This window comes from Artemia sp. Qi Xiang Cuo, chromosome 10 (assembly GCF_049724085.1).
Source record: "Artemia sp. Qi Xiang Cuo chromosome 10, ASM4972408v1, whole genome shotgun sequence".
Lineage (NCBI taxonomy): Eukaryota > Metazoa > Arthropoda > Branchiopoda > Anostraca > Artemiidae > Artemia > Artemia sp. Qi Xiang Cuo.
Window position 1 is genome coordinate 18,200,736 of NC_142803.1, and position 25,557 is coordinate 18,226,292.

The window sequence follows — 25,557 nt, forward strand, 5'->3', positions numbered from 1 at the left end:
CTTACATACCCAATGATTTGAGCTGGTACCTTTTTCTAAAAAAAACTTCAAAAATATCTCTCCCATTTCCCAAAAAGCAAGGCATACCGCTGTGTCTATGCCGACTTGTCGCCTTGATATCCCCATGCAAGGCTTAATTTAGCCAAGAGACAAAAGTAGTTTCAAAGAGATCAAAGCAGACCAAAAATAGTTTTCCTTTATGCAGCAAAACTATGCAGCAAAACCAAAAATAGTTTTGCTGCATCCAGCTAAAGATCTGCATGTAGTATGCTCTGATTCGTTTTTCGGACGTGTTTTTTTTACATTTTAATTTTTAATACTCTGATTAAACCTGTTACATCAACATCCTATTCCGATATCTTGCGAGCCTTCGAGAGTGTGTGGGAGCACAAAGGGTAGCTTGTTGTCCTCTTGTCTATTTTGACTATTATAAAAGTATAACAGAACCATTATTTTACGATTCAATGATCCTCCCCTAGATTTCTGAGACCATCCAGTCTGCGTGAAGAGAATCGAAAAAACATGGAATCCCTCTTTCCTAACCAATGTTATTGCATCTACTGTGACAGGAGTTAACCAAGTTTCAATGAACAGTAAATAGCGGTTATAAAGATTAAATTGAAAGAGACTAGGAACCAAATCCTGTTTAAGCATATCTTCTGTATGAAAGCCGACAAGTTTAATTTGGAGAGGATCTGGCAGTAATTTTTTACAATAGCCGGGCAACTCTGTGGCACTACAGAGTGATGGACTATATATATATATATATATATATATATATATATATATATATATATATATATATATATATATATATATATATATATATATATATATATATATATATATATATATATATATATATATATATATATATATATATATATATATATATATATTTATGTAATTTGCACTTTGCTGAAAAAATATAAATGTTTTTATTTTTATAACTTTAATAAAAATCAGCAAATACTGACATTTTGATTATTAAATATCAGTACATGTATATTAAACTGACAATGCACATTCATTTGTATTTATTTCAGTAAAGTGCAAATTATGTTCAGGCCTTGGGAAGGCATGGGGGTTTTGAGCCCTACTCATGTTAATTTCTGCTCGTTTTGAGTTTGACTCGGTTATTTCTGTTCGTTTTGGGTTTCATTTATTTGTCGATGCTGATATGTGGCAGTTTCACGCTTTGTAGAATATTTGATTTTATTTTTGCTAATTTTTGGTTTAATGGAGTTCTTTACTTGAAAAACTTATTTTGTGGAAAACGTTTTTTAATTAATTTCTGTTCGTTTTGTATTGACAGTGTTTTCAGGGAAAAAGAAAATAATACTTTTAAATCTTTTTTTTTTTTTTAAGAATTTATAGTTTAGCCTCCTAGTTGTATGCTGGAGAAAAATTTTCAGCAATTTTTAACAACATACGCCCTTTGAAAAATCTAGACACAAATAGTAATGTTTAATTTAGTTTCATACCTCCTCTAGTTGACCTGAAATAGAACACTAGATACCATTCGCAAAAAAAAAAAAAAACCTGTTTACTTTCTTTGATAGATTGGATACACTTACGCTATTTTGATTTGGTTAAATTTTAAGAGCAAAAGTAGCCCCCAAAGTTTGAACATACCCTCAGTCGTTCTTGGGATACTGCTGAGATGCCTTATTGGGAATTAGCAGTAACACAGTGCATTTTGATTTAATCTTAAGGCAACATTTAGTTTTTAAACATAATGGGCAAATAGTAAGGTGGGTGTGGAAGGGGGATTAGTTGACTTTCAATCCCGTTTGACTACTAAAAAGGGCATTAGCCGTTTTTATTTTCAATCGAATAAACTCTTTCTGGAGTTCCTATGACAGATCCCTCGGTACGAACAGTCCCGGTCTAAACAAAAAAAAACAAAAAAAAAAAAAAAAAAAAAAAAAAAAAACCACATCGGTCTTTACCATAAAAATGTGAAGCCTTCCAATCATTTTCGACTATTAAAAAGGGCACTAGCCCTTTCAATTTCCAATCGAATGAGCCCGTTTAAGTTTCTACAACGCTATCTATAACGCCTTATATGCCCCCACGGCATAAATTACAACCCTTGCCCTGAGGGCTGTGAGGGGGTTGTCATCCTCAAAGACCTAATTTCCAGAACTTTGAACTACGTTAAACAAAAAGGCTATCTCAAAGTTTTGATTGGATGTGTTTGGGCAAATGATGGGCGTGAGAGAGGAGTTAGTTGCTCTCCAATCACTTTCAACTAATAAAAAAGGCACTAGCCCTTTTCAATTTCCAATCGAATGAGCCCTTTTGAAGTTTCTAAGACATCACTTTCAATAACAACCTTATATGCCCTCAGGGCATAGCTTACAACCCTTGCCCTGAGGGCTGTGACGGGGTTGTCTTCCTCAAAGACATAATTTCCGGACCTTTCAATTACGTTGAAGATAATTGCCTTCTCAAAATTTTAATGTGTTCGGGGAAATAGTGGTCTTGAGAGGGGGGTTAGTTGCCCTCCAATCACTTCCGATTATTAAAAGGGCATTAGCCCTTTTCCAATCAAATGAGCCTTTTTTGAAGTTTCTATGGCAACACTTTCTATAAAAACCTTATATGCCCCATGGCATAACTTACAACCCTTGACCTGAGGGCTGTGAGGGGGTTGTCATCCTCAAAGACATTATTTCCAGACCTTTCAACTACGTTGAACAATATGGTTATCTCAAAATTTTGATGGGATGTGTTTGGCGAAATGGTGGGCGTGGGAGGTGGGTTACTTGCCCTCCAATCACTTTCGACTATTAAAAAGGCCCTTTCAATTTTCAATCAAATGATTCCTTTTTGAAGTTTCTACTACAACGATTTCTATAAAAATAACCATATATGCCCCCAGGGCATAAATTACAACTCCTGCCCTGAGGGCTGTGAGGGAGGGGTGAGTGTCATCCTCAAAAACATAATTTCCGGACTTTTTAACTACGTCGAACAAAATGGCTATCTCAAAATTTTGATTGGATGTGTTTGGGGAAATGGTGGGTGTGAGTGGGGTTTTATTTATCCTCCAATCACTTTCGACTATTAAAAAGGGCACAAGCCCTTCTGATTTCCAATCGAACGACCACTTTTTGAAGTTTCTACAACATCACTATCTATAAAAACCTTATATGCCCCCAGTGCATAACTTCAAACCCCTTCCTGAGGGCGCTGAGGGGTTATCATCCTTAAACACCTGATTTCTAAAACTTTTAACTACGTTGAACAAAATGGCTATCTAAAAAAATTTATTGGATGTGTTTGGGGAAAAGGTGGGCGTGAGAGGGGGTTTAGTTGCCCTCAAATCACTTTCGACTATTACAAAGGGCACTAGCCCTCTGAATTTCCAACCGAATGAGCCCCCTTTCAAGTTTCTATGATAAAGCTTTCAATAAAAACCTTATATGCCCCCAGGGCACAACTTACAACCCTTACCCTGAGGGCTGTGGGGGGGGGGGGAGTGTCATCCTCAAAGATATAATTTCCGGACCTTTCAACTACTTTGAACAAAATGGCTATCTCAAAAATTTGATTGGACGTGTTTGGATAAATGGTTGGCGTGGAAGGGGTGTTAAATGCCTTCCAATCACTTTCGACTATTAAAAAGGGCGCTAGCCATTTCAATTTCCAATCAAATGAGTCCTTATTTAAGTTTCTACGACAAAATTTGCTATAAAAACCTCATATGCCTCCCAGGGCATAACTTAGAACCCTTGCCCTGAGGGCTGTGGGGGGGGTTGTCATCCTAATTTCCTAATTTCCCGAACTTTCAACTACGTTGAACAAAATGGCTATCTCAAAATTTTGATTGGAAGGGTTTGGGGAAAAGGTGGGCGTGAGAGGGGGGCTAGTTGCCCTCCAATCACTTTCGACTATTAAAAAGGGCACTAGCCCTTTGAATTTCCAATCGAATGAGCCTTTTTTGAAGTTTCTACGACAACGCTTTCTATAAAAAACCTTATATGCCCCCAGGGCACAACCCTTGTCCTGACGGCTGTGGGGGAGTGTCCTCCTTAAAAACATAATTTCTATATGGATATCAACTACGCTGAACAAAATGGCTATCGAAAAATTTTGATTGGATGTGTTTGGGAAAATGGTTGCCTTCCAATCACTTTCGACTACTAAAAAGGGCACAAGCCACTCCAATTTTCCATCTAATGAGCCCTTTTCGAAGTTTCTACGACAACTCCTTTGATACAAAGTGCCTTAGTCTAAAGAAAAAAATATTTAAAAAAATAAAAATAATAATAAATAATAGATTGTGCCAACATCGTTCAAATCAAACTGTGTTATACCAATAAACAAGAATTAAAAAAAATAAGTGTATATTTTTCTACCCAGATGTGGTACACAACAGCTAATTTCTTAAAGCACTTTTATCCTTGTTCTGTCTTGTATCCTAGCAGACTCCTATTATATTTTTATTTGCACAATATAGTTCTATATATTTGATCTCCATTTATATATTACATAAAATAATTTTCTCCATTACATAAAACAATTTTGCCATGAATTTAATAGAAAAACAAGAAGATGAAATTTCTTTACAAAGTAGTTTTTCTTTAGACTTTTGGGTTTCAAATACAGTTTGAATGCCTAAATTACTTGAGTATAACCTGGCTAGGGGAAAAGGTAAAAATTCTTTTAAGAAACTGGAACACTCCTAATAATACATAATTTTCCAAATACTATTAAATGTCAGAGTGACAGTATATCTGACGTACTATTCCAGTTTATGCCAGATATCAAGTGTTAATTTAGTTTAATTTTTGAGGAAAACAAAAACACCTGGATTTCACAAACGTGTCCATAAATTTGTACAAAAGACCATAAATAAACAGTTGCATATTTCTTTTGCAAGCTGCTGGAATAACCAAGGTAAGAGCTTTTTTCACTTTAAACAAAAATTAAAGAAAAAATGCAATAGTTTTATTTATTTTACCTTTATATTAAGGTCTAAAACTCTTATAAGATCAGGAAAAATTGTTCCAGGGTTAGTTATACAATCACATCCTTTCAAAGGCCAATCTAACCTAGTCCACTTTTTATGATTGTAAAAGGTTTTTTTTGTCATTGTTAAGTTGCTTAATCAACTCTTAACTTTGTACAGTCGTCACAAGAACATCCCCCGAAAGTTATGATAAGGGCCAAAAATGATGAATACATTTTTTTTTACCACCAAAAATAACCATTTTATTTATTTTTGTCAGAACAATAAGCCAATTTTGTCGATAATTAAATAAAAAATACAAGTTTTTTCAACTGAAGTAAGGAAAAACATTAGAACTTAAAACGAAAAAAAAATATTATGTAAATGAGGGGTCACCCCTCCTCAATACCTCGCTCTTTATTCTAAACTTTGACGCTTTCGTAAAAGTTCTAAAAGATGTTTAGAGTAATGAGTGAGGAATTGAGGAGGGGGTAAGCCCCCACATATACGTAATATTTTTTGCCCTTTTCAAGTTTTAATGTTGCTCCTTACTTTCAGTTGAAAAAACTTGTTTTTTTTATATTTAACTTCTGATCATTTTTAAATATTGCTGGGATATCGGCTATCTCTACATGGAAAACTCCCTTTCCCCACGAAGAATTCCTCACGGAAATATCCTCCCAGGTAAACACCCCCCCCCCCCGCCAAAAAAATTCACCCCCCTCCCTTCGGAATAATATTTGTATACTTCCCAATAACCAATACTATATTTAAACAATTGGCAAAGTTCATAGCTTGCAGTCTTTCCCCTGGGTCTGTGGGGGGTTAATTCATCCTCAAAGACATAATTATTAGATCTTTCGACTATGATGAACAAAATGGCTATCTATAAATTTTGATCGGACAACTTCGGGGGAAAGGGGTGGAAGGGGGTCACTTCCCGGATAACCAAAAGTTTCCTGAATTTCTGTACACTTCTCATTCAAATTATAAAATAAAATTCCTTTTTTTTTATTACACCCCCCCCTCCCCCCCCCCCAACCAAAAAATCTGAGTGCGTGCTTGGGCTAGCGTGCGTGATAAGTGCTGAGATGGCTTGGACAGGTTTTGCGGATGACGGATGACAGATTGCCAAATATCGTCCTTTTCAGCTATCCATCTAGGGCCAAATGAATGGCCCTAGATGTAGTGGAGGGCCAAACGGTCGTCCCCAAGTGGAGTAGGAAGAGGTCGTAAGAAAGGATTTAAAAGAAATCGAAACTTCTTAGGAGGGTGTAAATAGGAGGCTTAAAATAGACTAGGAAGGACGTAGATCGCACAGCTATGTTGACCTCAGGTTGCGTGGTGCTGCAGTGACTTGTTGGTAGCAACAGTAGTACTCTTCCATTAGAACATTTTTTATAGAAGCATTGGTGGAAAAAGTCAGACTTTATGGTAAAAACAGAAAGTTGAGGCACAGCGCTCGGAATATAAAGGATAATTTCCGTTCTTTTTAGTTTTAATGTTGATATTTATTTTCATTCGAAAAACTTTATTTTTGTTTAATTTGTTATTTTTTAATATCGTATTCGGTATAATATAAAATATGAGAAGGGTGTTAGCCGTATTCTCCCCAAAGAGTTCTCCCGGCGGAAAATTCACCTCCCTCCACGGAATATTCCTCCCGAAAAACTACCCCACATGTAAAATTAAGCTGCCAAAAGGAAATTACGGCAAATAGAACAAATAAAGAAAAGAAGTAATTATGGGGACATTCTCCTATATTCCAAAACATAGGCAGACTATATGGTTCTATAAGGTTCTTCTATATGGAGTTTCTCAAAAGAAGAAAAAAGAATTAAAAGAAATGAAATGCAAAAATAAATGCAATAGGACATTCTACACAATATATTCTGCCTATATATTTTTTTAATATAGGTAGAGTATCCCAAAATCCCTTCTTTTTTTCATTATTTTATTGGTCATATTTTCCTTTTTTCTGCTCAATTTTGCATATGCAGGAGGTATACTGGAGGGGTGAAATTTTCCATGGGGAAAATTTCCAGATGGAACTTCTTACGGGGGTAAGTGCCCAGGGGGATTTTCCAAGGATTGCCATGAACAATCCTTGTATTCTTGGGTTTTATGTGGAGGGTTTCAACCCTCCACATAAGACCCACTGACCTTTTGCCTTACCTATATAACTGGTCGGCAGCGATGCAAGTCAAGTTTTGGCGTAAAGAGTGGGTGCTGGGGGCAGCAGTCCTCCTCATTTATCGGATACGATCACCATAAAAAAATCTCTTGTTTTTGCACATAGGAGCTTCAAACTTCCACAGTTCAGTTCTTGGACATGCTGATGATGCAATTTTCATCTAAGTCGCTCCCCTTAATGTGAGTCTCAAATTGCACAAACTTTCTCAGTCGCTTATCTTCTTATACGTTATGATAATTTTACTGAATTTTGTTTATTTTAAAACGCCGTAAAAAGATATTCTGTTTTTGGAGATATTCTGATTCTGAAAAGATATTCTGATATGTTTTCGTTACGAAAATTCCGTTTTTTGGAGTTTAGGTTACAATAAATACATTTCGCTCTTTACTTACATTTCGTTACTACAAATCGTTCAATATTGAGCAATATGCATACAAATTGTACTTAATGCTTTGGTCTGATACTCGTTAAATCTGGTATTAAAAGATTTCTTGGGTTGCTGATTATAAATGTGACACTAGCATTGCTATATCAATATTCCTAAACCACAGTACATATTTCACAATCTTTTATTTTGACCGAAGTTGGTAATTGGAGTAACCAAGTCTTTTTGGTACTCAAGGACATCAAAATGAGAAAAAAAAACTCCTGATCCCATCTTAGCTCCATTCATACCAGAAAACGCAATTTTATGTTTCAAAATTGTGGAGTTATCACAATTGAGGTAGTATCACATTTTCGTCATTGTTATCACGTTGAACCGTGAAAATGAATACGCAAACCCAATTAGATAAAATTGACAACGTTTTTCGTCCATATAAATTTAAGCATTAACAAAATACTGATTTTAAAGGCAACTACACCTTCAAAGAGAAGCTACACCTTCTTAAGCTCTTTAGTGCCATATGTTTTTAGCTTAATTTTTCACCCACATTTCCATTTCTGAATATTATGCCTACTACTACCAAAACCTGCCAAGGATGTCAGGACAAAGAGATCTTTCCCATTAAAAAATTGAGTTAAAATTAAAAATTGAGTTCCCAGTTTTTCCTAGTCTTTTAAGATATAAACGGTTGTATTAGGTTGCACATCACCAATTCCAACAGTTACACTGTACAAAAACTTAATTTGGTTATGAAAGTTTTCCTTGGGAACTTTGAACATAACATTTAAAAATTGGTAATAATAAGAATACAACCCCCTTGTAATTTTTTCCGTGGAGATTTCGGCGTTTTAGGCAGAAAAGAGACTTTGCAGGATATTGAGCAGAACTTTGGGACCTGAAACGAATCTGATCATCCTTTTGAATTTAGCGTACCAAGTTGCATAGAAGAAAACCTCCTAAGAGGTTGAATCTGACTTCTTAGTCAAAAACATCCCAGTATATATATATATAAAAAAAAAAAAAAAAAAAAAAAAAAAACAGAACTGAATGATTGAAAAATCAATCAAACAGAAAAAAAATCAATTCTCAGTCAAAAACATCCCAGTATATATATATATATAAAAAAAAAAAAAAAAAAAAAAAAAAAAAAAAAAAAAAAAAAAAAAACAGAACTGAATGATTGAAAAATCAATCAAACAAAAAAAAAAAACAAAAAAAAAAAATCAATTCTGACCAGAACTGAAGTCCGATCCGATAAGTACCATCCATTCATCATTATTTAACAGGAAAAGCTACATTTCGTCAACCACAATAGTCGTCAAAATGCTGGTTTCTTGACTAGTCGTACAAATGTTCGATTATGCGTCCATATGCCTCAAATCTAAACGCAGCCTAAGCATAGTCAATGATATCAGTTATAATTAACTATCACCGGAAGGAAAGCAATTAAGTACTAATTCCAGTAAGCACTGTCATTAATATCAACAATTCATGTGTAACAGTAATTATGTTTTCAGGAAAATATGACCTTGGTAGTGCCACAGCTGCTACTTATTGTTGCTATCTGCGCAAGCGCAAGTGATGTACCCGAGAAACACCAAAATCAAGGAATAGAAAATCAAGAAGAAACATGGACTAAACGGCTGAGCCCAATGCCACCAAGAAGTGCTGTAATTACGAGGCAATTCCCTACCAAAAAAATGACTCCAAAGATGCAATCAAGGCCCCGAATGGATAAACCACGCAAAAAGTCGATAAATAGGCGGTGGATGCCTGCCAGTGGGAATAGACAGTGGAAAAAAGCACCTCCAATGAGGATACCATCCTCTACAGGCCTTCCGCCCCGAAAATTAAATGACAGATACAGACCCAATGAGGTTTATACACTTAGAGAGCCGATTTGGGATGAACTCCCGGTTCAAAGGTACACTGACCCCTATTGGCTTTACAGGCTACCAATGCCAGTCAAAGAACCAACAATACTGGATAAGTTGGAATACCTTATATACAGGCTAAAACAGAAAGTATACAACGGTCAGTTGGCCATGACCATGCAGCAGCCAACTCCTGAAATCCTAATGGACCCTTACCAGCAATATACGCCATATCCTCTACAGATGGCAGCTTTAGCCCCAAGTCCTATACCGTCTAGAGTACCTTTAATATCTCCGTATGCAGGTCCTGTAGGTCTTGTCCCAATGTACTTTCCAAGCAACTATCCGGAAAATCGTCCAAATAAACCGTGTAAAGATGACAACACGCAGCTCAAGACATGTAAAGTAGACCTGGAAGATGGCACAAAGATTTGCAATGACGCAACAATTATAGAAAACCCGAGCAGCCTCGATCCTAACGGGAAAATTTATTTTTCACACCAGACCATAGAAAATCCTGATGGAACTCAATCAACATTCAACATTAACGTAAATGGAGGCAGTCTTAACGAAGGTCTGCTGGCTACAATGGGTTCTGGAAACGTACTGGAGTCCCCAGAGGAATTCATGGACGATGACAACTTTTTTTAAATGAATATACCCACTGGGTTTACTTCATTCAAATTTATTTTATAAATCATCATTTAAAATAAAATGCTAAGGTTTATTTATAAGCACGATTCATTCTCTCTAGCGAAACAATTTAAGTTATTCCATGCTTCACTCAAGTGTGACGTATCTAAATGCCCTAATTTCTGAGAGGGAATTCTACTTAAACTAAATAAAAAAAATTACGTAAAAAAACAACTTATTTGAATAAAAACATGTGTATAATTAATATAAAGTGTTCTTTTTTTCTTTTGACAACAAAAGAAATTTAATATAAAGAAAACGGCTTGCACAAGGTGCAAGCATTGGTGAGCACAGAATATATACTACATATAACATATATATGCATATATATATATATATATATATATATATATATATATATATATATATATATATATATATATATATATATATATATATATATATATATATATATATATATATATATATATATATATATATATATATATATATATATATATATATATGTGTGTGGCTGTTAGTGGTGGCCAGTAATATGTGGGCGGAGAATATATACTTTGGGGCACTTGAAAATTAGATGGTAATACTGTTTAAATAGAAAAAAATGTTTTCAAAATGAATATTCTGCACTACCCAATGGTATTCTTTTTTAAATTTAGTAGACTGTGAATCAAACTAACTAAAATAATAAACCGTGTTTCAAAGTTCAATAACTAGTATTTGGCCTTACAAAAATAAGACTATACTGAGGAAAATAAAAAACTACTATCAATACGTATGTATTGATAGTAGTTATAATTATAATATTGTTATAGTATATATAATATAGTTACAATATTGGTAGCTATAACGACAAAAAAAGAGTAGGAGGAAGACTGAATTTTTTTTTGACTAAATCGAAAAAAAGGGAATCAAAAAGTTTAATACAGTATTATTAGTTTTAAAAGGATTCTACCAAAAAATAAAAGGCATTAATAAATTATAATTCATAACAATTGTGTTTTCAGGAAAGGATGAGCTTGGTGTTACCACAGCTACTTCTTCTCGTAGCTATCTGCGCAAGCGCAAGTATCCAGGAAAGATCTTACGACGCAAGTCAGGCAGTACCATGGACCAACCTAAACAGACAGCTTATAAGTCGTTCATCACCAGCCAGCCATGTAACTATGAGACAGTTTCCCTCCAAAAAGACAGCTTTCAAAATGCCTCCATTTAGACCAATGATTGAGAAATGGCGAAAAAAAGCAGGCAATAGAGACTGGCATTCTCTAGCTCTTAAACAACCAGTCGTGAGTCGATTTTCCGATCCAATGTTCACCGATGAAGCAGTTCTGCTTCCGCAGCCATTATGGGATAACTTCCAACCAAAAGGATATTCTGCGCTGTACTCGTTTGATCAAAACCCTTATAGAGCATCCAATGACTTATACTTGAGAAAGATGATGCAACAACTTTCAATTCTCGATGAGCTGGAATATATAGTTGGCAAACTTAAGCGTAAAGCATATATGGAAACTGGTCACCTACCTAAGAGGACTGATGATCTACCAAAACTTCACCACCCTTGCAAGTCATCCTCTCCAGAAGTGTCAACTTTGACTGGAAGCGCTAATCCACCACAAAAAGTTTCTTCTAACGTAAACCCTTTACCACTCCCTCTTTTTTTGTGGCCAAACGGTTATCGGATGAGATACCCAACGCCAACTGTCAGTATTGAAAGAGATGGCGATAAAACACATAAAATTTCAAAATACGAACTTGATGATGTTCATCAACTATGTGATCATACTGGTTGTACAAAAGTCTATATTGACGAAACAATTGATTCCAGCGGAAAGCTTCTGTATTATAATCAAATGGTAGAAGGTCCTTATGAGTCTAAGTCAACCACCCATATTGATTTGAATGGTTAAAGTCCAGAGAGTGGCGTAATGGAAAACATGGTATCTGATGATTTATTCGAGGCTGCAAAGCTATTCTTCAAATTAATTTTTCTTTGAAGAAGTAATTTAAGCATGTTGTTATGGTAAATTATTCAAATACAAATATGGATTATGTACATTGAAGAACAATAATGAGAAGGACTGGGTCGTCGTCCTATTTTTGTAGGAAATATCTTAAAAAAAAGGGGGTCACACGAGAGGGGAGGGAGCCCATTTTAGGGAGGAGGGAGGGGAGGGTGGGAGCACATTTTAGAGGGGAGGGAGGGAGTTAAGATGTTAAGAAGTTCTTCTGTGCAATCGACTGTTAACTCTTTACATAGATCAAACTCAGAAGATGATGTTGATTGTATTCCTACCAAGATATCTCTTGCATTGAGGGAAGAGGGGTCACACAAGAGGGGAGGATGATAAAAACCTTAAAAGGGGGTCACTCCAGAGGGGAGGGAGCACGTTTTTTTCTGCACAACAGGAGAGTTTAAATATTATACTGAAATGCAGATGGGAGAGAAAGCTTTATCCCCAAGCCATTTTCCTCAAAAATACCATGAATTTTACTATTTTTTCGATATTTTCTTATATTTTCGATACATTCGGTGTTTTTTTTTCGAAGGTGTCTTTTGCCACAGTAAATTTTTGTATAAGTTCACAGCAAGAGGCTTAAAACATTTATAATGAAAGGCAAATAGGGGAGAGAAGGCTTTATCCCCGCACCATTTCCTCTAGAATATCATAAATTTTATTATTTTTCCAAAAGCTTTTTGTGCCTTCCATACATTTTGGTGGTTTTTTTTAGAAGGAGTGCCTGCCAAACTTAAGTCATGTGTAAGCCCCTGACTCAATATATAGATTCGTAAAAAACTTCTTTGAACATTTACGAATCTAAAGATCTATCAATTCCTAGAAACACTTTGTTTATTTACTGGAATAATTTCCTGGAAAATAACTGCGAATATTTTTCATTGCTCTAATAGCAATAATTCCTGAAAAACGACTCTAGGAAAATAATTCCAGGAAAATAACTGCGAATTTTCTTCTATTGCTCTAAAAGCGAAATACACAATGTTGCTATGACATTAAATAAGTTATTGATTTTAAGTTTTCACTAGAAAATGGAAAATCACGATTATTGTAAAAAAAGAAAAAGAAGTTTTGACTGAGATAATGTAAATTTACATTTTTTTACATTTCTAATTTCTACTGCTTACAATCCATAGCACTTATCCAGCATAAATTAATCGTTTTTCATATACCCGATTCTACATACACCATTGATACGACATACACCGATATACACCGATTTGACATACCCCATACACATTTGATGCATTCAAATTGTATTCAAGACTGTAGTGTCTAGACCTTCACAAATTTACATACTTGCCAGGAGTCTTAGTGCAAGGAAGAGGGATCTTGAATATTTTAAGAAGGAGGGTATGGAGGAGGATAGCTTTTAAGGAGGGTTCAGTTATATATAAATAACATCGAACTGAACATATAAATAATGTTAATCTAAAAATCCAAGTGGTAAATAAATAACATCGAACTTAACGTATAAATGACGTCAGTCCAAAAACACAAGTGGTAAATTTTGTTATTTTTTCATCACTATCATCATTAAATGTTACTTTAAAACTAACGCCAGAAAAATAAGGCAAGACGTTATCAAAAAATCTTTCTGGTTTATATATGGCATCTGAACCAAAGAAATGAAATAATGGGTAATAAAAATCCGAAACAAGAACAAGGGACATGTAATAATGTATAAAGCCAAGTTGTACAATAATACAAATGACCACACAAAAGATATGGGCGACAGAAAAACAAGTGAATTAGATTTCCAATCGTAACTAATCATTGCGAGCCGAAAAAGCCGTCAAACTTGCAAGAACAGAGGGGTAATCCCCTCCTCCCTCAAAGATCGGCAAGAAAAAACCTCCAAGATAATAAAATATTAATCTGAAATTGGAACCTATTTTGACCCCCGACCCTATAGGAAAGATTCATTCATATGCTGGCAAAGTATTCAGTAAATTGAAAACAAAAGTAAAATACTTTGATTTGTCACCAGCGTTGCAATAAATTCCTTAGCCTTAAAGCTAACGAAAGTTATAATCCCTAATATGTAGTAACTTAAATAATATAAAAGATGTGATAAAAAGCAGGCTTCTTTGTTAGCCTGCTGTCAATAAAAGCTTGGAGATGAGAGGCTATTTGGTTATGTTAGTGACATGACTGGACAATGCACATGGTAATTAATGCGAACAAATAAACTTTCAAATGGGGATAAATCCATTTATTCACACAGTGAAAAAAACAGGTACAAAAGTCCAGATATTTCGATCACACATAAAGCGACCGTCATCAGTAGAAATACGGTCGCTGTAAAAAAGTCTGATCGAAATGTCTGAACTTTTGTACCTGTTTTTTCACTGTCTAAATAAATGGATTTATCCCCATTTGAAAGTTTATTTGTTCGCCATAGAACGACAGTGTGGTCTTAGAAAAGAACACCCAATTTAAAGGTGTTACGTCGAAAATAGATAATTAATGCATATGATAAATATGGTAAACATAAATATTAAGCAACGACGTAGTAACGATTGATAGATTGATTAATTTGTAATTAACTAGTCACTAATTGGATCAATTAAAATACAGTATTTATCATCATTTTGTCACAACCTGGTAACTTCAACGGAGAACTACTAAGCGATTATCTGGTAAAAAGATAATAGTAAATAACTACATGGTAATGATTGATAGATTGATTAATTTGTAATTGATTACTTATTGCTGTAATTGAAATACAGTATTTTTCATCACTTTCTTTTCAATTTGTCAACTTCAAAAGACAATTGCTAAATAGTTATAGTAAATAGTAATAGTAAGTAATTACACGGCAATGGTTGATAGACTGATTGTTTTATAATTAATTAATTAATGACTGGATCAAAATACAACATTTGCCATCATTTCCTCACAGCCTGGTAACTTCAAAAGATAATTGCTAAATAGTTACATAGTAAATAATTATACTGAATAATAACAGTAAAAAGTAACCTGGTCATGGTTAATAGTTGGATTAATTTTTAATTAATTAATTACTAGTTAATCCAAAAAAGGATCAAATATCGTTGACAGGTTGGCTTAGGAAGTTGAAGTGTCCCAGACTTACCTTTACCAACGCAGCTCACCTTAGGTAGCATGGAAACTGACTATCGTACCTATTAGAGGTCTCTCTTCGGTATCCGTTTGTCCATCCTGGCACTGCAAGCTTAGATGCACACTTACCGACCATTTCACCTCTTCATGCCTTGTGCCCTGGAAGCCCCCTAGTAGTTGTCCATTATCATGGTAGTTTCGCACCAATTGGCTTGCCTTCAAATTTTTCAAAAATCTCTTAAGATACATAGATCCCTTGCGATCATGAATTTTCCATTTTGGGTCAAACATCTTTGATTTTAAAACCAAGTATGTTTACTCAACATTTCCTCAAAGTCATATTTTATGGAAGAAGGATGAAAAATCATGCATTTTGGGCGACGATGAAAAAAAGGTGGGTGTTTTGAACGGGTTCGAAGAGGCGATAATAAAATCTTTAAGGGACATTGAAACTACATGGGAGGGGGAAAGAGAAAACTACGACTTGATTGGAGTAAAGGGGTATCATAAGCAGCTCTGCGGCCAAAAAAAAACCTGGATGTTCTTGAACGGGTTCGAAGAAGTGATAATAAAGGCTGTAAGGGACATTTAAAATTCATAGAAGAGGGGGGGGGGGTTGTTAAAAGTGAAAATCCGAGCGTAAAATTGGAGTGAAGGAAAATTATAAGCACCTCTTTTGGCTCCAGGCAGCTTGATGCTAAAATGAATTCTTTTGATGATTAACTTGCTGATGATATGTCCCTCCTGTATTAATTAAGCTTTATGTCACATTCCAAGTTTTTAAATGTTATTTTGCTGGTCTCCAACGATTTTAATGTATGAATGAAAGACGAAAATTTTATTTTCACTCCATAATTGAGATTGAATCTTAATGAAATTAGCTTTTGGCTCTATCTACAACTCCTGGAGTTTTCACAAAAGGAGAAGTACGATCTCGCCAAAATAATAATAATACTAATAATGTGTTTTAAAGCTGTTAAGCCATTCTCAAAAAATAGTTTCATATACAACAGACTGTGCTAAAACAGACAAAAAAACATATGCAAAGTCGGTAAATTCAAACATACTACAGCATATAGCAGCTTGATGCTGCTATATATACAATTTTTTATACTACAATATATATCAGCTTGATGCTGCTATATATACTATTTTTTATACTACAATATATATAAGGTTGTTGCTGCTATATATTCTATTTTTTTATACTACAATATATATCAGTTTGATGCTGCTATATATACTATTTTTTATACTACAATATATATCAGCTTGATGCTGCTATATATACTATTTTTTTATACTACAATATATATCAGCTTGATGCTGCTATATATACTATTTTTTATACTACAATATATATAAGTTTGATGCTGCTATATATACTATTTTTTTATACTACAATATATATCAGCTTGATGCTGCTATATATACTATTTTTTATACTAAAATATATATCAGCTTGATGCTGCTATATATACTATTTTTTTATACTAATATATATATCAGCTTGATGCTGCTATATATACTATTTTTTATAGTACAATACATATCAGCTTGATGCTGCTATATATACTATTTTTTATACTACAATATATATCAGCTTGATGCTTGTATATATACTATTTTTTTAAACTACAATATATATCAGCTTGATGCTGCTATATATACTATTTTTTATACTACAATATATATCAGTTTGATGCTGCTATATATACTATTTTTTATACTACAATATATATCAGCTTGATGCTGCTATATATACTATTTTTTATACTACAATATATATCAGCTTGTTGCTGCTATATATAATATTTTTTTATACTACAATATATATTAGCTTGATGCTGCTATATATACTATTTTTTATAGTACAATATATATCAGCTTGATGCTGCTATATATACTATTTTTTTATACTACAATATATATCAGCTTGATGCTGCTATAACTATATGTACAATATATAGTTTCATATAAAACAGACTGTGCTAAAACAGACAAAAAAACATATGCAAAGTCGGTAAATTCAAACATACTACAGTATATAGCAGCTTGATGCTGCTATATATACTATTTTTTTATACTACAATATATATCAGCTTGATGCTGGTATATATACTATTTTTTTAAACTACAATATATATCAGCTTGATGCTGCTATATATACTATTTTTTATACTACAATATATATCATCTTGATGCTGCTATATATAATATTTTTTTTTATTCTACAATATACATTAGCTTAATGCTTCTATATATACTATTTTTTTATAATACAATATATATTAGCTTGATGCTGCTATATATACTATTTTTTTATGCTACAATATATATCTGCTTGATGCTGCTATATATACTATTTTTTGTACTAAAAAATATATAAGCTTGATGCTGCTATATATACTATTTTTTTATACTGAAATATATATTAGATTTATGCTGCTATATATAATATTTTTTATACTACAATATATATCAGCTTGATGCTGCTATATATACTATTTTTTTATACTACAATATATATCAGCTTGATGCTGCTATATATACTATTTTTTATACTACAATATATATCAGCTTGATGCTGCTATATATACAATTTTTTATACTAACATATATATCAGCTTGCTGCTTCTATATATACTATTTTTATACTACAATACATATCATCTTGATTCTGGTATATATTATATTTTTTTATAATAATAAATATATCAGCTTAATGCTGCTATATATACTCTTTTTTTATAATAAAATATATATAAGTTTGATGCTGATATATATACTATTTTTTATAATACAATATATATCAGCTTGATGCTGCTATATATACTATTTTTTATACTACAATATATATCAGCTTGATGCTGCTATATATACTATTTTTTTATACTACAATATATATTAGCTTGATGCTGCTATATATACTATTTTTTTATGCTACAATATATATCAGTTTGATGCTGATATATATACTATTTTTTATACTACTAAATAAATCCGTTTGTTGATGCTATTTATACTATTTTTTATACGACAATATAAATCATCTTGATGCTGATATATATAATATTTTTTTATAAGAAAATATACATCAGATTGATGCTTATATATATAGAATTTTTTTATACTAAAATATATATAAGCTTGATGCTGATATATATACTATTTGTTATACTACAATATATATCAGCTTGATGCTGCTATATATAATATTTTTTATACTACAATATATATCAGCTTGATGCTGCTATATATGCTATTTTTTTATACTACAATATATATTAGCTTGATGCTGCTATATATAACATTTTTTTATACTACAATATATATCAGCTTGATGCTGCTATATATACTATTTTTTATACTACAATACATATCAGCTTGATGCTGCTATATATTCTATTTTTTTATAATGAAATATATATCAGATTGATGCTGATATATATACTATTTTTTATAGTACAATACATATCAGCTTGATGCTGCTATATATAATATTTTTTATACTACAATATATATCAGCTTGATGCTTCTATATATACTATTTTTTTATACTACAATATATATTAGCTTGATGCTGCTATATATACTATTTTTTATGCTACAATATATATCAGCTTGATGCTGCTATATATACTATTTTTTATACTACAATATATATCAGCTTGATGCTGCTATATATACTATTTTTATACTACAATATATATCAGCTTGATGCTGCTATATATACTATTTTTTATACTACAATATATATCAGCTTGATGCTGCTATATATACTATTTTTTTATACTACAATATATATCAGCTTGATGCTGCTATATATACTATTTTTTTATACTACAATATATATCAGCTTGATGCTGCTATATATACTATTTTTTATACTACAATACATATCATCTTGATTCTTCTATATATACTATTTTTTATACTACAATATATATCAGCTTGATGCTTCTATATATACTATTTTTTATACTACAATATATATTATTTTGATGCTGATATATATAATATTTTTTTATAATAAAATATATATCAGCTTGATGCTGCTATATATACTATTTTTTATACTACAATACATATAATCTTGATTATGCTATATATACTATTTTTTTATACTACAATATACATCAGCTTGATGCTGCTATATATACTATTTTTTTATACTACAATATATATAAGCTTGATGCTGCTATATATACTATTTTTTATAATACAATATATATCAGCTTGATGCTGCTATATATAATATTTTTTATACTACAATATATATCAGCTTGATGCTGCTATATATTCTATTTTTTTATACTACAATATATATTAGCTTGATGCTGCTATATATACCATTTTTTTATACTACAATATATATCAGCTTGATGCTGCTATATATACTATTTTTTATACTACAATATATATCAGCTTGATGCTGCTATATATACTATTTTTTTATACTACAATATATATCAGCTTGATGCTGCTATATATACTATTTTTTATACTACAATATATATCAGCTTGATGCTTCTATATATACTATTTTTTTATAATACAATATATATAAGCTTGTTTCTGCTATATATACTATTTTTTTATACTACAATATATATCAGCTTGATGCTGCTATATATACTATTTTTTATACTACAATATATATTAGCTTGATTCTGCTATATATACTATTTTTTTATAATACAATATATATCAGCTTGATGCTTCTATATATAATATTTTTTTATACTACAATATATATCAGTTTGATGCTGCTATATATACTATTTTTATGCTACAATATATATCAGCTTGATGCTGCTATATATACTATTTTTTATATAACAATATATATCAGCTTGATGCTGCTATATATACTATTTTTTATACTACAATATATATCAGCTTGATGCTGCTATATATACTATTTTTTTATACTAAAATATATATCAGCTTGATGCTGCTATATATACTATTTTTTATAATACAATATATATCATCTTGATGCTGCTATATATACTATTTTTTTTTATTCTACAATATATATCAGCTTGATGCTGCTATATATACTATTTTTTTATAATACAATATATATTAGCTTGATGCTGCTATATATAATATTTTTTATACTACAATATATATCAGCTTGATGCTGGTATATATACTATTTTTTTATACTACAATATATATCAGCTTGATGCTGCTATATATACTATTTTTTATACTACAATATATATCAGCTTGATGCTGCTATATATACTATTTTTTTATAATACAATATATATCAGCTTGATGCTTCTATATATACTATTTTTTTATACTACAATATAAATCAGATTGATGCTGCTATATATACTATTTTTTATACTACAATGTATATCAGCTTGATGCTGCTATATATACTATTTTTTTATACTACAATATATATCAGCTTGATGCTGCTATATATACTATTTTATTATACTACAATATATATTAGCTTGATGCTGCTATATATACTATTTTTTTATACTACAATATATATCAGCTTGATGCTGGTATATATACTATTTTTTTAAACTACAATATATATCAGCTTGATGCTGCTATATATACTATTTTTTATACTACAATATATATCAGCTTGATGCTGCTATATATACTATTTTTTTATACTACAATATACATCAGCTTGATGCTTCTATATATACTATTTTTTTATACTACAATATATATATCAGGTTGATGCTGCTATATATACTATTTTTTTATACTACAATATATATCAGCTTGATGCTGCTATATATACTATTTTTTTTAGCATGGCTTAAAAGCTTTAAAACACATTATTAGTATTATTATTATTTTGGCGAAATCGTAATTCTCCTTCCGTGGAAACTCCAGTTGTAGACAATGCCAAAAGCTAATTCCATTAAGACTCAATTTCAATTATGGAGTGAAAATGAAATTTTCGTAGGAGAGCAGCAATAAATAACAATAATAAGCAGCTCTTTTGGCTCCAGGAGGCTTGATACTCAAATGAGTTGTTAGTAATAGCAGTAGTATCTCTAAGTCTTAAATTAAACAAATATTTTAGACAAAAGCGTTGAGTTACTTCTCGTCGCCTACTATTTCCCACAGTTACCTTAAGTATCCACCAAAAAAAAAAAAAAAAAAAAAAAAAAAAAAGATAATAGGTGATTTACCTTGCAACCAAAAACTTTCTGTTGTTCCTTTAGGTATTGGTCAAGCCTAAGTTGAATTTCTGCAATACCTTCCACTGCTTCATCATATTCAGCATCAGCACCTTTTCTAGGAACAATTTTCCCTTCTGACTTGGCTTTGCTTTGATCAAAAGCTTCACTCAATTCTTTCAAAGTCTGGGCAAGCACTGGAAATTGTCCCCCTTCTTCTGTTTCGGTTAATACATTTTTCAACACCTTGGATGTCATGTCTTCTCTCACACCTGAAACAATACGAGTTGGTGTTATTAATTTTTTGTAGAGTTTTACCATCCCCCAGAAAGTATTACCCTCAGGCTCCCCCATCAGGTGAAATCCTGGATGTGGAAGTACCAGCAGCAACACTGAAATTTGTGCCCTGTTCTGAGCTAAACATTACAATAATACGAATCTTACTTCATAACATGCGAAGAATTTCTACTTGTTGAAATTCCAGAGTTCCATTTTCGAAATTAAGTCCATTTTTTTGGCGGGGGGGGGGGGGAGGGAGAGCCCACAAAAGGAATTTGGGCTTTTGTGCTGATACTTATTTTACTTGCTTAACTCCCATCCGGCCAGGTTGGCCGATTTGGGGCTTCTAATCTAATGGCATTATACAAATATTTCAGTATGCCTCCCTGTTTGTTGCAGTACTGGGATGGGGTGGTCATTAGGGTTTATACTGATAGTGGGCTTAAAATATTACATCACTTTCAAATCTTACATTTTGCTAATTCATTAGGTTTCTTTGAGGGGTTTCTGGAGGGATGGGGTAGCTATAATATATAACATTCAATAGGAGATTTACATCAGAAACATTCTCCAGACAAAGACTATAATTTCGATATAAACGTTATCATGAACGCACGCTGAATTTAGGGTTGAAGTAGGAGGCAACATCCCAAAAGGGACCCAACTTGTGAAAAACGTCAAAATAAATGAATTTTAAGAAAACTACATGAAAATTTAGGAACAATTTCAAAATTTTGAGGAGAGGGGGCAAGAATCTGCATCCTTAACATTTTTTGTAGCACTTTAATCTTGTTTCTTCTATGAAATACTATTTCTCCTCATAAATTCCTGAAATGAAATGAGGTTCATCTACAATACCAAAGCTATTTTATTGATGCTCCAGGGTTTCCAACTACCTTTACAACTTGTGCAAAAGAAATGTAGGAATATATCATAAAGAAAAAAAAAGATCAAAATTGGGGTTTTTAAACGCCAAACGAAAAAACTGAATTAAATTTTAGTTATTATTTATTCATCTTTCAATTTTTCGGGTTTTTTCATTGTTTTTTTTTTCAAATTGACTTTCCACGTTTGTTTTGTTTGGTTTTTTCCTCGGCACTTTCCTTGCTTATATTTTTTCGTTTCGCGCTGAAGAAGAGAGGCATTTGTCCTCTCGAAATATTCGCTTTGTGTGTTTTTTCAGTATTTTCGTTTGGTCTTTAAAACCCTCATTTTTGATCGTTTTTCTTTCTTTACGTTATGGCACACTAATGTGGTTTAAGAAATAATCGTAGGAATATATATAACCCAAAAACATGAATTTGCACTTTTTCTCTTTTTTTTAATTCAAATAATTTCATTTTAATAATATTCAAATAATTTTAATTCAAATAATAAAGAATAATTTCTTGAAATTTCTCAATCAATCAAGAAAAGAATTTCTATCACTGTTTGTGAAATACTGTCTATTAAAAGGATTTTATCCCTATTTGAACTTTTATTTATCACAAGACTGTCATAAAAAAAATTTCTTTCAGTCTTCAATAGTCAGCTAAAAACCATCCAGTTAGTTTTTTGTCACATACACAGAACTCTTTCTATTTATTCGTCCCTCAAAATTTGCGTCAAAATCCGCTAGGCAAAAAAACCATTAGGAGTTTATTCCATTTAATTAAATGCTTAATTAATTAATATTATAATTGAAAATTTTATTTAATTACTTTTTTAATTTAATTAAATAATTGTTTTGTTTCAGTTTTGCCTTATTTCAGTTTTCAATTTTGACTTAACAGTTTTGCATTATCAATAATATAATATCAGACGATATTATATTATTGACTTCTAATATCAAAAGACTCTAATGTCAAGACGTTCTGACCCTCCTCGAAATCGATCCTCCTTTATTTCTCCGTCAAAATCTCCTTCAAAAATGATGGTACTAGCACTTTTTTTTATCACTTCGACAAGAACTGGTGGCAACCCTGCCTCAACATTCGTGCTGTGTCGCAGTTTAAATTAGTTTTTCGGTAAACGGATAATTTCTTCCCAAATGTTCATAAAAAAAAACAGGCAAAATATATTATCATGCACGAGTGGACTCAAGAAGGCTATCAACATTCCGTCCATATATGGGGTCCATATTATGGTGTCCAGAACAAAAATACTAATCTCATAATTTCGCATTAATCATTCAAATATGAGAGACGTTCCTGTAGTGGCTATTTTCCAAAGGGTTAGACCAGCAAAGGCACTCCATAGGAAGTAATGAAGACCAACCTTTGTGTGACCTCCTTCCTAGATGAGAGGTGGAATAGGATACACAAGCCAGAGACTAACCATTGTTTCAAAGATAGAAGGGGGGGGGGGAAACAAAACATAAAAAAAAAGATAATTTTGGGACAAACATATCCGTTTCTGTGGTGATTTCGATAACAGGTGAAACCCGATGTGTTGATAGATCGTGATTTTGATGTTACTTAATTCATTCATAGCAAAATCGAATTGTCAAAATTTGAGAAAAACTACCCAACCAGTTTTTCTATTTCTTTCTCAATTTCTCCAGCTCTATTTTTCTCCAGTTTTTCCAAATTTAGACTCTCCTTTAGATAATACAACCTAACATTAAAATCTAAAATATAGCAGCAAATAAACCCAAAACCCTCTTGAGTAAGGGAATAATGTCAGTAGATCTCCAGTACTAAGCTCCTAAACTCCAACCACAATCAGAGTTTAGGATGTCCATTGCTACTCCAGTATATAAACTGCAGTTAATACTACATACCGTACTGAATAATTTCCTCAGATAAGCACTGATTTTGTATGCAATTTTTTTTACATTAAAATCCTCATGTAAAAAGTTTCCTACAAAAAGCTAAGAGCCTTTGTTGTCCTCCTCTCCGGTAGCTCTACTGAGTTTGTTTAGTTGCACCAACAAACTAACACCAGTTGCACCTGTTGCACGTTTAGCTACACCAGTTTGTTTAGTTTCACCAACAAACTAACACCAGTTGCACCTGTTGCACGTTTAGCTACACCAGTTTGTTTAGTTACACCAACAAACTAACACCAGTTGCACCTGTTGCACGTTTAGCTACACCAGTTTGTTTAGTTACACCAACAAACTAACACCAGTTGCACCTGTTGCACGTTTAGCTACACCAGTTTGTTTAGTTGCACCAACAAACTAACACCAGTTGCACCTGTTTCACGTTTAGCTGCACCAGTTTGTTTAGTTACACCAACAAACTAACACCAGCTGCACCTGTTGCACGTTTAGCTATCCCAGTTTGTTTAGTTATACCAACAAACTAACACCAGTTGCACCTGTTGCACGTTTAGCTACACCAGTTTGTTTAGTTGCACCAACAAACTAACACCAATTGCACCTGTTGCAAGTTTAGCTACACCAGTTTGTTTAGTTGCACCAACAAACTAACACCAGTTGCACCTGTTGCACGTTTAGCTACACCAGTTTGTTTAGTTTCACCAACAAACTAACACCAGTTGCACCTGTTGCACGTTTAGCTGCACCAGTTTGTTTAGTTACACAAACAAACTAACACCAGTTGCACCTGTTGCACGTTTAGCTGCACCAATTTGTTTAGTTGCACCAACAAACTAACACCAGTTGCACTTTTAGCTGCACCAGTTTGTTTAGTTGCACCAAAAAACTAACACCAGTTGCACCTGTTGCACGTTTAGCTGCACCAGTTTGTTTAGTTACACCAACAAACTAACACCAGTTGCACGTTTAACTACACCAGATTGTTTAGTTGCACCAACAAACTAACACCAGTTGCACCTGTTGCACGGTTAGCTGCACCAGTTTGTTTAGTTACACCAACAAACTAACACCAGTTGCACCTGTTGCACGTTTAGCTGCACCAGTTTGTTTAGTTGCACCAAAAAACTAACACCAGTTGCACCTGTTGCGCGTTTAGCTGCACCAGTTTGTTT

The 25,557-nt window shown here is 32.6% G+C and overlaps 2 protein-coding genes across 3 annotated transcripts in view; one reads left to right on the top strand and one right to left on the bottom strand.

Moving 5' to 3' along the window:
* Positions 1 to 25,557, bottom strand: part of LOC148947534 (DNA mismatch repair protein Msh6-like) — a 281,626-nt gene that overhangs the window by 69,058 nt on the left and 187,011 nt on the right. The window contains exon 13 of the mRNA XM_089095293.1: positions 21,355 to 21,614. Within this exon, the coding sequence (XP_088951419.1) occupies positions 21,355 to 21,614 (260 nt within the window). The remainder of the gene's footprint in view (positions 1 to 21,354; positions 21,615 to 25,557) is intronic.
* Positions 4,761 to 12,126, top strand: LOC148947536 (uncharacterized). 2 transcript variants are annotated; one of them, XM_089095295.1, is made up of 2 exons: positions 4,761 to 4,908; positions 11,075 to 12,126. In XM_089095295.1, exon 2 carries the CDS (start codon positions 11,081 to 11,083, stop codon positions 11,978 to 11,980), a length of 900 nt encoding a protein of 299 aa, XP_088951421.1. In that variant the 5' UTR covers positions 4,761 to 4,908; positions 11,075 to 11,080; the 3' UTR covers positions 11,981 to 12,126. The 2 variants fall into 2 exon arrangements, with proteins under 2 accessions (XP_088951421.1, XP_088951420.1); XM_089095294.1 differs by lacking the exon at positions 11,075 to 12,126 and adding an exon at positions 9,057 to 10,140 and having other exon boundaries at positions 4,772 to 4,908.